A 17,401-nucleotide genomic window follows, 5' to 3' on the forward strand; every position below is an offset into this window, starting at 1 on the left:
CCGGCATTCGCAGCGGTATGGGCACTCCAGGCTATTTCAGCTGGCTTAGCAAAAGTGGATGCTATCATGCATCCAGCAGTGCCGCAAGTGGCGCACCTTACCTCGCAGATGTCGGCGTTTGCGTCTTACGCTATCAATGCGGTCCTAGAATCTACCAGTCGCACCTCAATGGCGTCCGCCAATTCGGTAGTTTTGCGCAGAGCCTTGTGGTTAAAGGACTGGAAAGCAGATGCTGGTTCCAAAAAATGTTTAACCAGTTTGCCTTTGTCTAGAGATAGACTGTTTGGCGAGCCATTGGCTGACATCATTAAGCAGTCCAAGGGTAAAGACTCCTCTTTACCACAACCCAGAACATCCAAACCTCAGCAGAAAAAGTGGCAGCAGAGGTTTCAGTCCTTTCGAGGTTCGGGCAAGACACCGTTTACCTCGTCCAAAGGGACTCAGAGGACGCAAAGAAACTCAGATTCGTGGCGGGCTCACACGCGCCCCAAGAAAGCAAATGGAGGTACCACTTCCAAAGCGGCTACCTCATGACTTCCAGCCCCCTCCCTCCGCATCGCCGGTCGGGGGCAGGCTCTCCCGCTTTTCCGGCATTTGGATGTCACAGGTCAAAGACCGGTGGGTGACGGACATTTTGTCTCGCGGGTACAGAATCGAGTTCAATTCTCGTCCTCCAGCTCGGTTCTACAGAACCTCCCCACGTCCAGACCGAGCAGATGCTCTGCTGCAGGCGGTGGGCTCCCTAAGAGCGGAAGGAGTGATTATCCCAGTCCCTCCTCAGGAACAAGGGCAAGGATTTTACTCCAATCTCTTTGTGGTTCCAAAAAAGGACGGCTCGTTCCGTCCTGTTCTGGACCTAAAACGGCTCAACAAACATGTGCACGCCAGGAGGTTCCGGATGGAAACCCTCCGCTCTGTCATTGCCTCAATGTCCAGAGGAGACTTCCTTGCCTCAATAGACATCAAAGATGCTTATCTCCACGTGCCAATTGCTACAGAACATCAACGTTTTCTACGTTTTGTGATAGGAGACGACCATTTTCAGTTCGTAGCTCTGCCATTTGGTCTGGCGACAGCCCCACGGGTCTTCACCAAGGTCATGGCGGCGGTGGTAGCAGTTTTGCACTCTCAGGGACACTCGGTGATCCCTTACCTAGACGACTTATTGGTCAAAGCTCCCTCTCAGGAGGCATGTCAGCACAGCCTGAATGCTACGCTGGAGACTCTACAGTCTTTCGGATGGATCATCAACTTTCCAAAGTCGATCCTATCACCGACTCAGTCACTAACGTATCTTGGCATGGAGTTTCATACTCTAGCAGCGATAGTGAAGCTTCCGCTGGACAAGCAGCGGTCACTACAGACAGGGGTGCAATCTCTTCGGCAGGACCAGTTGCATCCCTTGCGGCGCCTCATGCATTTCCTAGGGAAGATGGTGGCAGCCATGGAAGCAGTTCCCTTTGCGCAGTTTCATCTGCGCCCACTTCAATGGGACATTCTCCGCCAATGGGACGGGAAGTCAACGTCCCTGGACAGGAAAGTCTCGCTTTCCCAGACGGCAAAAGACTCTCTACAATGGTGGCTCCTTCCCACATCATTGTCTCAGGGAAGATCCTTCCTGCCCCCATCCTGGGCAGTAGTCACGACAGATGCGAGTCTGTCAGGGTGGGGAGCAGTATTTCTCCACCACAGGGCTCAGGGGACGTGGACTCCGCAGGAGTCCACCCTTCAGATCAATGTTCTGGAGATCAGAGCAGTGTATCTTGCTCTACTGGCCTTCCAACAGTGGCTGGAAGGAAAGCAGATCCGAATCCAATCGGACAACTCCACAGCGGTGGCATACATCAACCACCAAGGAGGGACGCGCAGTCGGCAAGCCTTCCAAGAAGTCCGGCGCATTCTAATGTGGGTGGAGGACAGAGCATCCACCATATCCGCGGTTCACATTCCAGGCGTAGAAAACTGGGAAGCAGACTTCCTCAGTCGCCAGGGCATGGACGCAGGGGAATGGTCCCTTCACCCGGACGTGTTTCAGGAAATCTGTCGCCGCTGGGGAGTGCCGGACGTCGATCTAATGGCGTCTCGGCACAACAACAAGGTCCCGGCATTCATGGCAAGGTCGCGCGATCAAAGAGCTCTGGCGGCAGACGCCTTGGTTCAAGATTGGTCGCAGTTTCAGCTCCCATACGTGTTTCCGCCTCTGGCGCTCTTGCCCAGAGTGCTACGCAAGATCAGATCCGAGTGCAGCCGCGTCATACTCGTCGCTCCAGACTGGCCGAGGAGGTCGTGGTATCCGGATCTGTGGCATCTCACGATCGGTCGACCGTGGTCACTGCCAGACCGACCAGACTTACTGTCCCAAGGGCCGTTTTTCCATCAGAATTCTGCGGCCCTGAACCTGACTGTGTGGCCATTGAGTCCTGGATCCTAGCATCTGCTGGATTATCTCAGGAAGTCGTTGCCACAATGAGACAAGCTAGAAAGTCGAATTCGGCTAAGATCTACCACAGAACGTGGAAGATTTTCTTGTCCTGGTGCTCTGCTCAGGGAGTGTCTCCCTGGCCATTTGCATTGCCCAAGTTTCTTTCCTTTCTGCAATCGGGGTTAGAAAAGGGCTTGTCGCTCAGCTCCCTTAAAGGGCAAGTTTCGGCACTATCCGTGTTTTTTCAGAAGCGTCTAGCACGTCTTCCTAAGGTGCGCACGTTCCTGCAGGGGGTCTGTCATATTGTGCCCCCGTACAAGCGACCGTTAGATCCATGGGATCTGAACAGGGTACTAGTTGCTCTCCAGAAGCCGCCCTTCGAGCCTCTGAAGGAAGTTTCCTTTTCTCGGCTGTCGCAGAAAGTGGCGTTTCTTGTTGCGATCACATCGCTTCGGCGAGTGTCTGAGCTGGCAGCTCTGTCATCTAAGGCTCCCTTCCTGGTGTTCCACCAGGACAAGGTTGTGCTGCGCCCCATTCCGGAGTTTCTTCCTAAGGTCGTATCCTCTTTTCATCTTAATCAGGATATTTCCTTGCCTTCTTTTTGCCCTCATCCGGTTCACCGGTATGAAAAGGCCTTACGTTTGCTAGATCTGGTGAGAGCACTCAGAATCTACATTTCCCGCACGGCGCCCATACGCCGTGCCGATGCACTTTTCGTCCTTGTCGCTGGTCCGCGCAAGGGGTTGCAGGCTTCTAAAGCCACCCTGGCTCGATGGATCAAAGAACCAATTCTAGAGGCCTACCGTTCTGCGGGGCTTCCGGTTCCTTCAGGGCTAAAAGCCCACTCCACCAGAGCCGTGGGTGCGTCCTGGGCATTACGCCACCAGGCTTCGGCTCAACAGGTGTGCCAGGCAGCTACCTGGTCCAGTCTGCACACTTTCACCAAGCATTATCAGGTGCATACCTATGCTTCGGCGGATGCCAGCTTAGGTAGAAGAGTCCTGCAGGCGGCAGTGACACCCCCGTAGGGGAGGGCTGTTTTGCAGCTCTAACATGAGGTATTTATTTACCCACCCAGGGACAGCTTTTGGACGTCCCAATCGTCTGGGTCTCCCAATAGAGCGCTGAAGAAGAAGGGAATTTTGTTACTTACCGTAAATTCCTTTTCTTCTAGCTCTTATTGGGAGACCCAGCACCCGCCCTGTTGTCCTTCGGGATGTTTTTTTGTTGTTTGCGGGTACACATGTTGTTCATGTTGAACGGTTTTTCAGTTCTCCGATGTTATTCGGAGTTAATTTGTTTAAACCAGTTATTGGCTTCCTCCTTCTTGCTTTGGCACTAAAACTGGAGAACCCGTGATACCACGGGGGGGGTATAGCCAGAGGGGGAGGGGCCTTGCACTTTTAATGTAGTGCTTTGTGTGGCCTCCAGAGGGCAGTAGCTATACCCCAATCGTCTGGGTCTCCCAATAAGAGCTAGAAGAAAAGGAATTTACGGTAAGTAACAAAATTCCCTTCTTATAGAAACCGCAATGCCCTCATGAATATTTCCTATATACCATATGTCTTATTAAGTAGATGTTAGTGGGACTTTATGACTTTATTTTTGCTATAGGCTTGATTCAATAGAAATAAATACAGATACCAGAGACACTATTGGGAGAACATCATCCGTAGATTATCCAAATACAAGCTCTATGTGGTTGTACCATGTGTATATTGTAAGGATCTATTATTCCATTATGGGAAAATCTCCATATACAGTATTCACCGATCTATATAGTGCATAAAAATCACAATGCTCTCATAGGATATTTCTTATATGCACAATATCCTATTGGATGGATTCTGATAGAATTATGTAGCATAATTATCACTATAAGTTTGATTAATAAGAGTTTGTAAAAATTAAAAACACTATGAAAGAAAAAAGAGAAAAAAGACTTTGTCGGTGAGCTATATAAAAATAGACTATACATGATTATATCCTATACAGTGCATTGTGAAAGGACTCGGTGCCCTTGAATTTTTCAACCTTTCCCCACATTTCAATTAATGGTGAAGAATCAACAACAAGTGGGACACAATCAGGGCTGTGGAGTCGGAGTCTGTATAAAATGCACCGACTCCTAAAATATATAATAAATTGGGGACAGTGCAATGCAGAATGTGCTGAATATTTTACTAAATAATATTTAGTATAATGCTTATATTTAAGTGAAAAATTTATTGTAGTACAATGTGAACATCAGACACTTAATTATTTTTATGATACAATAATCAAGATATTTGGATAGAACATAAAACATTTATTGGATACAACTGTAGAACACAAACTAATAAATTGTAAATATGTAATACTATATGTAATATATATATATATATATATATATATATATATTACATATAGTATTACATATTTACAATTTATTAGTTTTTTGTGTTCTAAAGTTGTATCCAATAAATATATTTTATGTTCTATCCAATATCTTGATTATTGTATCATAAAAATTATTAAATGTCTGATGTTCACATACACATGTTCAGGTACTACAATAAATTTTTCACCTAACTATAAGCAATATATGTAGGAGTCGGAGTCGGTGCAAGAGAAATTGAGGAGTCGGAGTCGAAGGTTTGGCTTACCGACTCCACAGCCCTGGACACAATTGTGAAGGTGAATGATATTTATTGTTTATTTTACACTTTTATAAAAAATAATAAATTTAAAATTGTGGCGTGCAATATTATTCATGCCCTGTAAGTTAATACTTTGTAGCACCACCTTTTGCGGCGATTACAGCACAAGTCTCTTGGGGTATGTCTCTATCGGTTTTGCACATGGAGAGGCTGAAATTCTCGCCCATTCTTCGTTTGTAAACAGCTGGAGCTGAGTGAGGTTGGATGGAGGCGTTTGTGAACAGCAGTTTTCAGCTCTTTCCACAGATTCTCGATTGGGTTCAGGTCTGGACTGTGACTTGGCCATTCTAACACCTGGATACGTTTATTTGTGAACCATTCCATTGTAGATTTTGCTTTATGTTTGGGATCATTGTCTTGTTGGAAGACAAATCTCCCTCCCAGTCTCAGGTCTTTTGCAGACTCCAACAGGTTTTCTTTAGGAATGGTCCTGTATTTGGCTCCATTCATCTTCCCATCAACTTTAACCATCTTCCCTGTCCCTGCTGAAGAAAAGCAGGCCCAAACCATGATGCTTCCTCCACCATGTTTGACAGTAGGGATGGTGTGTTCAGGGTGATGAACTGTGTTGCTTTTACGCCAAACATATAGTTTGACATTGTGCCCAAAAACGTTCAATTTTGGTGTCATCTAACCAGAGCACCTTCCACATGTTTGGTGTCTCCCAGGTGGCTTGTGGCACACTTTAATTGACACTTTTTAAGGATATCTTTGAGAAATGGCTTTCTCCTTGCCACTCTTCCATAAAGGCCAGATTTGTGCAGTGTACAGCTGATTGTTGTCCTATGGACAGACTCTCCCACCTCAGCTGTAGATCTCTGCAGGTCATCCAGAGGGATCATGGGCCTCTTGGCTGCATCTCTGATCAGTCTTCTCCTTCTTTGAGATGATAGTTTAGATGGACGGCCGGGTCTTGGTAGATTTGCAGTGGTATGATGCTCCTTCCATTTCAATATGATCGCTTGCACAGTGCTTCTTGGGATATTTAAAGTTGTGGAAATCTTTTTGTAACCAAATCCGGCTTTAAACGTCTCCACAACAGTATCACGGACCTGCCTGTTGTGTTCCTTGGTCTTCATGATGCTCTCTGTGCTTTATACAGGACACTGAGACTATCACAGAGCAGGGGCATTTATACGGAGACTTGATTACACACAGGGGCTTATATTTATCATCATCAGTCATTTAGGACAACATTGGATCATTCAGAGATCCTCAATGAACTTCTGGAGTGAGTTTGCTGCACTGAAAGTAAAGGGGATGAATAATATTGCACGCCCCACTTTTCAGTTTTATTTTTTACAAAAGTTTAAAATAAGCAATACATTTCGTCCATCTTCACAATTGTGTCCCACTTGTTGTTGATTCTTCACCATAAAATGTAAATTTTTATCTTTGAAGCCTGAAATGTGGGAAAAGGTTGAATAATTCAAGGGGGCTAAATACTTTCGCAAGGCACTGTAACTGGCGTGTGAACAATGTCGATTTATTCTCCACAAGTGTCCGAAAGTGCAAGGCTATGTGCCCATGCTGCAGAAAATTTGCGGAATTTGCCGCAATTTTTTTTGCGGAAACTCTGCAGATTTTTCAAAAATCTGCAGTACAGCAAGTCCCCAGCCATTTCTATGGCATTTTGGAACTGCTGTGCCCATGCTGCATTTTTTTCCGCAGCGGAAATAATGCGGATTTCCCTGCAGAAAAATCTGCAGCATGTCAATTATTCTTGCGGATTTTTCCGCAGGGTTCAATACTTACCTGCCTTGATAGCAGACACCGGAGTCACTTCCTCCAGTGTAGTGGAGCGCGGTGGTGCCAGGAGCAGGAAGCAGGAGGTGGGCGGGGCCTGCACGAGCTCCGATCATGTGACAGCCGGAGCTAATTCAGGCCTGCCCACCTTCTCCTGCAATGTGCAGACGGACACAGCCGGAGAGTGTAGTGCTGCGTGATGGAGGTAAGTATGAACTCACCGATCACTCCAGCACTTGTTCTGCATTGCGGATGCAGTGCCCAAGCCATGGTACTGTATCCTCAATGCAGAATGACCGCAGTATATCCGCAGGACATTCCGCAGCACATCCGCAGCATGAAAACAGACAGTTGTGCTGCGGATTTCTGGGAGCTCCTGCGGATATATCCGCAGGACACTTTCTCCGTGGGCACATAGCCCAAGGCTCTTATCTGGCACTACTGGCTACCCTGTGCCCCTCTCTCCCTCTACTTTCGTAAGGCACTGTACATGCTGTAAAGGTTTATCATACTATCTGCAAAAAAGCCTTGTACACACACTATCAAACCACATGCCGCATAAGAGCCGCAGTACTTTCATGAATATTTCTTATATACCACATGTCTTATCAAATGAATGTTTCTGAGACTTTATAATATGATTTCCAAACACTCTCCTATCCTATCTATATTTAAAAAAAAACAAACCATCATTTAACTACCTTTTATAATATAAGTCTTAATATTTGAATAAACTAGACAATTTATAAGGGATATAACAATGGGAATAAATAGTCACGTATGCGAGATCTCTGTGTCAATGTGCACAAGCCCAGGAAAGAGAATGAGAGCGGAAATAAAAAAAAAGGAATAGTGTACATTGACCCAAAATATTCACTATACATTATCTCTGAGTTGAGGTGGCAAACAACATGTCAAAATTAATAAATTCACCTATACTGCAAAATCAAGTCCCTGCGGATATTTCAACCTCCAGCCTGTCTGGAGCCCAATGCAAACATCCAATAAGACTCTTCCCAAAAGCAATTTCCTATAGTTTCCTCCTCTGGGAGGTCTTCTGACTTTCTCAATAGCATTGAACTTAAAGCATTTTTTTTCTCCCCTATATACCTCCATAAAGTGACGAGAAACTGCAGAAATGCCCACTTTGGGTGCACCTGTGGCATCCGCGAGATGTCTTCTAATTCTCTTTTTTAACGCCCCTACAGTGCAACCCACATATTGTTTAGAACAATCCGTGCAAGTAATGAGGTAGACCACACCAGAGGAGCTGCAATTAAGAAACTGCTCAATCGGATACGTTTTCCCATCAACTCCGGAGGCAAAAGTCTTCCATTTATTCACAAATGTGCAACACAAGCATATGTTGTGTCCACATTTGTAGAATCCATGAATACTGAGCCAGGTCTCTGATGGCACATCTGCTGAAATTTCAGATAGACTGGGGGAAACCATACTGCTTATTGTTGGGGCTCTTTTGGGGATGAAATCAATCTTATTATTTTCCAAAACAGTTTTAAACCACTGTGTCAGTATACAACATCGGCAAAAAAAAATTTGATCACCGCAACAATTTCATAATAGTCCTGGCTATAATTTGTTATAAAATGAATTCCTCCCAAATCATTACCATTAGTTTCTGTTTGATTTTTATCTAGAATTAGAGAATTTCTTTCTAGTTTTTTCACCTCCTCTAATCCAGTTTTTAACAGTGATCCAATCCTTTCATTCAAAGACCCAATACTGGCCACTATGGGCCTAAATTTAGGGGGAACCCCCCCTTCCTTATGGATCTTTGGTAGGGAATGAAAGATGGGGACAATTGGATTTTCTATGTACAGAAAATCAAAACTTTTTTGTGTAATCACCCCATACTTAGACCATCCCTCAATAATTGAAAGAGATCTCTTTGAAATTTCAAAGTGGGGTCTCCCTCCAAAATGTTGTTGAATCATCAAGTTGTTCCAAATTGCATTTTTATTATTATTATTAATTATTATTATTATTATTATTATAGCGCCATTAATTCCATGTCGCTTTACAAGTAAAAAGGGTATACATAAAAACTAGTACAACAATCATCAACAGTACAAAACACACTGGTACAGGAGGAGAGAGCACCCTGCCCGCGAGGGCTCACAGTCTATAGGGAATGGGTGAGGGTACAATAGGTGAGGACAGAGCTGGTTGCGCACTGGTGTACTGGACTGAGGGTTATTGTAGGTTGTAGGCTTGTCGGATGAGGTGGGTCTTTAGGTTCCTCTTTAAGCTTTCCACTGTAGGAGAGAGTCTGCTATGCTGGGGTAGAGCGTTCCTGAGTATGGGGGAGGCACAGGAGAAATCTTGTATGCGATTGCGGGAAGAGGAGATGAGAGAGGAGTAGAGAAGGAGATCTTGTGAGGATCTGAGGTTGCGTGCAGGTACCGGGAGACTAGGTCACATATGTAAGGAGGAGACAGGTTGTGGATGGCTTTGTATGTCATGGTTAATGTTCTGAACTGGAGTCTTTGGGCAATGGGAAGCCAGTGAAGGGGTTGTCAGAGTGGTGAGGCTGGGGAATAGCGAGGGGAGAGGTGGATCAAGCGGGCCACAGAGTTTAGGATAGATTGGAGGGGTGCAAGAGTGTTGGAAGGGAGGCCAGAAAGCAGGAGGTTGCAGTAGTCGAGGCGGGAGATGATGAGGGCATGTATTAATGTTTTTCCGGATTCTTGATTAAGGAAGGCACGGATCCGAGAGATATTTTTGAGTTGTAGTCGACATGAGTCGGGATTGTAGTGGGTAAAAATCTACGTTGGATGTTTTAAAACCATCATTTAGATTGGCATGGTAGGAGCCACCTTCCGACTCACATTGTCTAAAGGGGGCTTTATACGCTGCGACATCGCTAATGCGGAGTCGTTGGGGTCACGGAATTTGTGACGCACATCCGGCCGCATTAGCGATGTCGCTGCATGTGACACCGATGAGCGATTTTTGCATCGTTGCAAAAACGTGCAAAATCGCTCATCGGTGACATGGGGGTCCATTCTCGATTATCGTTGCTGCAGCAGTAACGATGTAGTTCGTCGCTCCTGCGGCAGCACACATCGCTATGTGTGACGCCGCAGGAACGAGGAACCTCTCCTTACCTGCGTCCTGGCCGCTATGAGGAAGGAAGGAGGTGGGTGGGATGTTCCGGCCACTCATCTCCGCCCCTCCGCTTCTATTGGGCGGCCGCTCAGTGACGTCGCTGTGACGCCGCACGGACCACCCCCTTAGAAAGGCGGTTCGCCGGTCACAGAGACGTCGCCGGGCAGGTAAGTATGTGTGACGGGTCTGCGCGATGTTGTGCGGCACGGGCAGCGATTTGCCCGTGTCGCACAACAGATGGGGGCGGGTACCCACGCTAGCGATATCTGGACCGATATCGCAGCGTGTAAAGTAGCCTTAAGTGTATGAATACCATGCAATTCTTTGAAAGTAGGAACATCACATATGTTATTATCACATCCTATTGGAGTAGAAACTCACATCTTTTTCCTGATCATGTAAAAAATGGCACTTTAAAGTGATATTTCTGGTGAATTTATTAATATCCATTAAGTTGAAAAAAGGTTAAATCTGGTGGAGGGAGAAAAACCCATGCCTTTGGCCAATACGTTCAAATGCTTGTCTTCAAAAATCCTTGCAGTGAGGTTCCATACAGGTTTGAGATCTAAGTCCCTTTCTTTCCCCTTACTGGATTTCTTCTTGGAGCGGTGTTTCCGCCCAGCTCGCCTGGTCCGTTTTTTTTATTGATTGTTTACCAAATTATTATGGGCAGCAGACGCCCTCCATAGAATCACCAGTTTCTGTTGAGGAGATAGAACCCCTAGAAGTGTCAGGGCATGAAAAACTAACTTTCCTGGAATCTCCCTGACTATATATATTTTTTTTTTTTTTTTAATTTTTTTAGTCCAAGTTATAGGGATAATTATGCTACATAATTCTATCAGAATCCATCCAATAGGATATTGTGCATATAAGAAATATCCTATGAGAGCATTGTGATTTTTATGCACTATATAGATCGGTGAATACTGTATATGGAGATTTTCCCCATAATGGAATAATAGATCCTTAAAATATACACATGGTACAACCACATAGAGCTTGTATTTGGATAATCTACGGATGATGTTCTCCCAATAGTGTCTCTGGTATCTGTATTTATTTCTATTGAATCAAGCCTATAGCAAAAATAAAGTCATAAAGTCCCACTAACATCTACTTAATAAGACATATGGTATATAGGAAATATTCATGAGGGCATTGCGGTTTCTATAAATTTTATATATTGACAGTAGGTTTATGAAGTTTTTATCTTTTTTATGATGAAAAAATAAATTTGTGTAACATATACGTAATATAAGTTTGTATAGTTGGTATTTGTACAGTTTACTGATAATGCTCTCCTGACAGTGTCTCTAGTTTTTATAGATTCCTATAATGAACCAGATCGTGGAATTTAATGAAGGCAAGAAAGAGTTAACAACAGGATCTGCACCAGCGGACATGTCACATGTGGTGTTGATTATGATGTGAATGAAATGGTTGTGGAGACACGGGGGTCAGTGGGTGCTCTCTTGTGGAGACACGGGGGTCAGTGGGTGCTCTCATCCGCTGGCCCGGCCGCCTTTAGAAAGACAGCATGTCCCAGGGCTCATCCCAACTGAACGCCCGACCTCCTTAACCGTGGACGGAACACTACTCAGACAACACAGGGTGAGGGAATCACAATGCTAAGACTTTATTGGATCCCCAAACAATTAACGGCATATGACACATAACCAGAAAAACCACAGAATGTAACCAGCAAGTTTCTCGCCCTTCCGTTGGCTCACCAGGGATTAGAATGTTCGTGCCTCAGAGCTTCCAGGGATACTTCCTCCAAACCAGATGCACCCCGCTTTCGACAGGCACCACCAAATGGAATATCGCCGGATTTAGGAAGTTGGCTGAGGACCGCAAAGCCTGTAGGCAGGTGACTGGATTATCCCAAGCTGAATTCCTTCTTTCCTTCCTTGCAAGTGCCTAATAAACAGGGTACTTAGTATATACATTTTTGCAAAAAGGTAAGAAGCTGTCTCACCTCGTCACGGTGTACCCATCTGAGACAGTCCCTAACCTACTAAAGTTAAAAACATTATCAATACCTGACTAGTGTCATGTCAAAACTTCAATATGGATGGTAAAGTGGTTAGCTGGGTCCCAGATTAAATACACAGCAAAAAGTGAGAAGCAGGTAATTGTCCAGCCTCAGTATCAGGAGGGCTGCACCCCCAACTTGCATTAAAGCAAGATAACAGACAAAAAAACAAAAAAACTGAGCTTGCTTTAATGCAAGTTGGGGGTGCAGCCCTCCTGATACTGAGGCTGAACAATTACCTGCTTCTCACTTTTTGCTGTGTATTTAATCTGGGACCCAGCTAACCACTTTACCATCCATATTGAAGTTTTGACATGACACTAGTCAGGTACAGAATATGTTTTTAACTTTAGTAGGTTAGGGACTGTCTCAGATGGGTACACCGTGACGAGGTGAGACAGCTTCTTACCTTTTTGCAAAAATGTATATACTAAGTACCCTGTTTATTAAGCACTTGCTATTTATTTATAGTCAGGGTATTTTTTCTACATTTTTCTACAATTTTCTCTTTGGTTTTTTTCTAGATTGGTATCATGTAGCAAGAGTCTGCCCGGGCAATGGAGAGTTCTCCATCTTATACCCCTGAGCTCTCCATTCAGACCATTGGGGACTTCACGATTGGTGGATAAGACTGGGCTCTTATTGGCTAGATTTCAAGCTGTATATAAAATATCCCTAGTAGTAATGGTCTCTGGCAGAGACGAGGGAGAGACAGCTAAGTTACATTGCATCTAGCAATACACGTAATTTAATGGGAGGTTCGCAGACTTGATTTGTCTGGGTATCTGACCTTCACTGACCAATGCAATTACATGAGTCAACAAGAACTTTAACACTAGACTCCTAAAGGTGGCTTTACACACTGCAACATCGCAAACGACATCGCTGTAACGTCACCGGTTTTGTGACGTAATACCGACCTCCCCAGCGACATTGCAGTCTGTGAAACACATCAGCGACCTGGCCCCTGCTGTGAAGTTGCTGATCGCTACAAATCGTTCAGGACCATTCTTTGGTCCTTTGTTTCCCCGCTGTGCAGCATGATCGCTAGAAAGTCTGTGTGTAAAGGGGACTTTACAGCGACTTCGTTAGCGACTTCCCTTTCAAAAAGCTGCTTTACAACGTCCCCAATGACTAGCTAGGTCGTTCTGCGGGTCTGTATCGCTGTTGCGTCGTTTTCCAGGTATGCCTGTTTGAAAGCTCACCAGCAACTCACCAGAGACTTTGTAGCGATCCCGGCCAGGTTGGGATCGCTGGTGGGATCGCTAGAAAGTCTCAGTGTGTAAAGGGGCCTTAAGAGTATGGAAGAAACAATGAGGAGCTTATCCTCCATTTAAAAACAAACTATCATCATGTCTGGCTGAATTTTAAGAAACTTAACCCATGCTAGGCACTGACAGTCCATGTCGTCACAATGGTCTTTTTAAACTTGGCATTTATATTATTCAGTTACATGACTAAGACCATGTAATAAGGTCAAAATGCGTCGCTAGTCTATTTTTCTCCCATGTCTAGGGACTGTCTGTACCCACCTTATACAATTTTTGTGCACATGGAAATTTTCATTGAAGAATGCCTTCCTTTCTGCGCTGGATTTTTTATCATAGGCCTTTTAAAGTACAACTTTGCTACACACTTTGGAATTTGTATGGATTTATGTGTTTCTATGTGTATGTTTGAGGTTATATTATTATAAACTAATAACTTCAATTTTATTTATGGCAGATGACGGTACCAGGAGTTCAACACAGAATGCTAAGGGAAGTGAAAGTCACAAAGGAGAGAAGCCATATTCATGTTCAGAATGTGGGAAATGTTTTGCTCAGAAATCAAATCTCATTACACATGAGAGAATTCACACAGGAGTGAAGCCATATTCATGTTTAGAATGTGAGAAATGTTTTGCTAACAAATCAAATCTCATTACACATGAGAGAATTCACAAAGGAGAGAAGCCATATTCATGTTCAGAATGTGAAAAATGTTTTGCTCAGAAATCACATCTTATTATACATGAGAGAATTCACACAGGAGGGAAGCCATATTCATGTTCAGAATGTGAGAAATGTTTTGCTAACAAATCAAATCTCATTACACATGAGAGAATTCACAAAGGAGAAAAGCCATATTCATGTTCAGAATGTGGGAAATGCTTTGCTCAGAAATCAAGTCTTATTACACATGAGAGAAATCACACAGGAGTGAAGCCATATTCATGTTCAGAATGTAGGAAATGTTTTTCTCACAAATCAAATCTTGTTAAACATGAGAGAAATCACACAGGAGTGAAGCCATATTCATGTTCAGAATGTGAAAAATGTTTTGCTCAGAAATCAGATCTCATTACACATGAGAGAATTCACACAGGAGTGATGCCATATTCATGTGCAGAATGTGGGAAATGTTTTCCTGACAAATCAAGAATTAATAGACATGAGAGAGTTCACACAGGAATTAAGCCATATTCATGTTCAGAATGTGAGAAATGTTTTGCTACCAAATCGGATCTCATAAAACATGAAAGAATTCACACAGGAGAGAAGCCATATTCATGTTCAGAATGTGGGAAATGTTTTGCTAAAAAATCAAGTCTTACTAGACATGAGAGAAGTCACACAGGAGAGAAGTCATATTTATGTTTAGAATGTGGGAAATGTTTTGCTCAGAAATCAGATCTTGTTAAACATGGGAGAATTCACACAGGAGAGAAGCCATATTCATGTGCAGAATGTGGAAAATGTTTTGCTAAAAAATCAAGTCTTAATAGACATGAGAGAAGTCACACAGGAGAGAAGTCATATTCATGTTTAGAATGTGGGAAATGTTTTGCTCAGAAATCATATCTTATTATACATCAGAGAATTCACACAGGAGTGAAGCCATATTCATGTTCAGAATGTGGGAAATGTTTTGCTCAGAAATCACATCTTATTACACATGAGAGAATTCACACAGGAGTGAAGCCATAGTAGGTGAATAGAATGTCCGTGTTAGTAAATATTAATAGATTTTTACTATCTGTTAATAAAGAGTTCATTTTATTTCCTGGGTCATTACGGTTGTGTACTTCATGATAAATCATTTGCAAACTATTCATTTTTTACGCACCTTTTTTTTCTATTTTTGATGGGGGAGAAAACTTTTTTTTTTAAATTTTTTTTTTTATAGCGAAGTTGTACTCTTTATTCATCCATTTGTGTATTGCTTGAATGAGAGCAAAATCTTGTAAAATATTCACTCCATTTTGTCTTTGTGTAAGGGTACCGTCACACTTAAGCGACGCTCCTGCGATCCCACCAGCGATCTGACCTAGCAGGGATCGCTGGAGCGTCGCTCCATGGTCGCTGGTGAGCTGTCAATCAGGCAGATCTCCACAGCAATCGGAGATCAGCCACCAGCGACCCGTGTAACGACGCTGTGCTTGGTAACCATAGCACACATCAGGTTACTTAGCAAAGCGCTTTGCTTATAGTTACCCGATGTGTACCTTGGCTGCGTGTGCAGGGAGCCGGCTTCTAGAAGCTGCGGACGCTGGTAACCAAGGTAAATATCGGGTAACCAAGCAAAGCCTTTGCTTGGTTACCCGATGTGTACCTTGGTTACCAGCGTCTACAGAAGCCGGCTCCTTGTTCCCTGCACATTCAGATCGTTGCTCTCTCGCTGTCAAACACAGTGATGTGTGCTTAACAGCAGGAGAGCAACAACCAAAAAATTAACCAGAGCTGTGTGTAACGATCCGCCATTTCACAGCAGTGGCCAGGTCGCTGCTTAGTGTCACACATAACGAGATCGCTGATGAGGTCACTGGTGGGTCACAAAATCTGTGACTCAGCAGCGATCTCGCTATGTGAGAAGTACCCCTAAGAGCCTGTACTGTGTCTCCCCTGGTGTAATGCAGTACAGACCTCTGTTTACTTTAGGCTAAGTTCACATTTCCGCTGTTTTGCATCAGTCACAATCCGTAGCCTTGAGGAATTGCGGTATCCTGCAAAATATTTTACAGGAATCCTGTTTTTCCCCATAGACTTCTATTAGTGACGGATTGCGACTGATGATGCTGCGTTGCATCCGCTGCGTCGCGGTCAGTCGTTTTTTAACTGACCGCCGGGCGGGAGCAACGCAGCCTGTAACGTTTTTTGAGCAGCGCGCTCCGTAGGATTTTGCTGCACATGCGCTCTCTGGCTGCCTGCCCCCGTAACCAGGATAAACATCGGGTAACCAAGCAATGCGCTTTGGTTAGTTACCCGATATTTACAGTGGTTACGGGTGCAGGGAGCCAGCGCTAAGCGGTGTATGCTGGCAACCAAGATAAATATCGGGTAACCAAGCAAAAAGTGCTTTGCTTTTAGTTACCCGATATTTACCCTGGATACAGTGTGCAAGGAGGCCGACACTTCACCACTTGGCTCCGCCCCCTCCCGCACTCCGCTTGTGTACACACACACTCACTCACCTGTCCCCAGCCATGCAGACCGCGGCACTGACATCCTCAGCTCCGCCCCCGAACTCCGCCCCCAGCACACAACGGAGTCCGACAATGAAATTCTTTTCTTTGTCATCCGTTGTACAACGCATCAGTCACATGCGTCAAGCAACGCATGTGACTGATGCAAAACAACGGAAATGTGAACTTCGCATTAGATAAGGACATGTATAGTTTCAGTTTCTTTGTTAAAAGTGAAGTTTAGGAATGTGAAACTAAAAAGTTTGTATAGTCTTATATAAATGAGTGACGATTTATATAATACTTTTTCTTGTTGGAGGCAAAGAGAGGGCTACGTCTGATACTTTGTCTCAAAGCAACGTCTCCTTTACATACATGATCTCTATAATTTAATTTAATTAGGAACACACACACACTCTTATACTCTTACACTCTTACAACAAAACCTGGTGCCTGAACAGTGACCCACTATTCCTGAGAATCTCTGATCCAACCACCTTGTCTTCCTCAGAAAGACAACTCCAGCTGTATCAAAAGGTAAGAAGCTTATTCTTACAATATTTGAATTTCATCCTCTGCCGATTTTGCAAATTTTCCCACCTGCAAAGAATGGAGATGGCTGTAATTTTTATTGTAGGTAACGTCAACTGTGACAGAATAAACATAAAAACAGAAAATTACATTGCATGATTTTTAAATAATGAATTTACATTTTATTACGTGAAATAAGTATTTGATACAATGGAAATACAGAACTTAGCATTTGGTGCAGAAACCTTTGTTTGCAGTTACAGAGGTTAGACGTTTCTTACAGTTCTTGACCCAGTTTGCACACACTGCAGCAGGGATTTTGGTTCACTCCTCCATACAGATCTTCTCCAGATATTTCAGGTTTCTGGGCTGTCACTGAGTTTCAGTTCCTT

General features: G+C 44.0%; 1 protein-coding gene across 1 annotated transcript in view; it reads left to right on the forward strand.

Annotated features, from left to right (window-relative positions):
- LOC142297052 (uncharacterized) overlaps positions 1-15,074 on the forward strand; it is a 93,986-nt gene extending 78,912 nt beyond the window's left edge. Inside the window, exon 3 of the mRNA XM_075341285.1 lies at positions 13,760-15,074. Within this exon, the coding sequence (XP_075197400.1) occupies positions 13,760-15,003 (1,244 nt within the window). The 3' untranslated portion in view covers positions 15,004-15,074. The remainder of the gene's footprint in view (positions 1-13,759) is intronic.
- Positions 15,075-17,401: the final 2,327 nt, after the last annotated feature.

Source organism: Anomaloglossus baeobatrachus, chromosome 3, assembly GCF_048569485.1.
Source record: "Anomaloglossus baeobatrachus isolate aAnoBae1 chromosome 3, aAnoBae1.hap1, whole genome shotgun sequence".
In the NCBI taxonomy this organism is placed as follows: Eukaryota; Metazoa; Chordata; class Amphibia; order Anura; family Aromobatidae; genus Anomaloglossus; species Anomaloglossus baeobatrachus.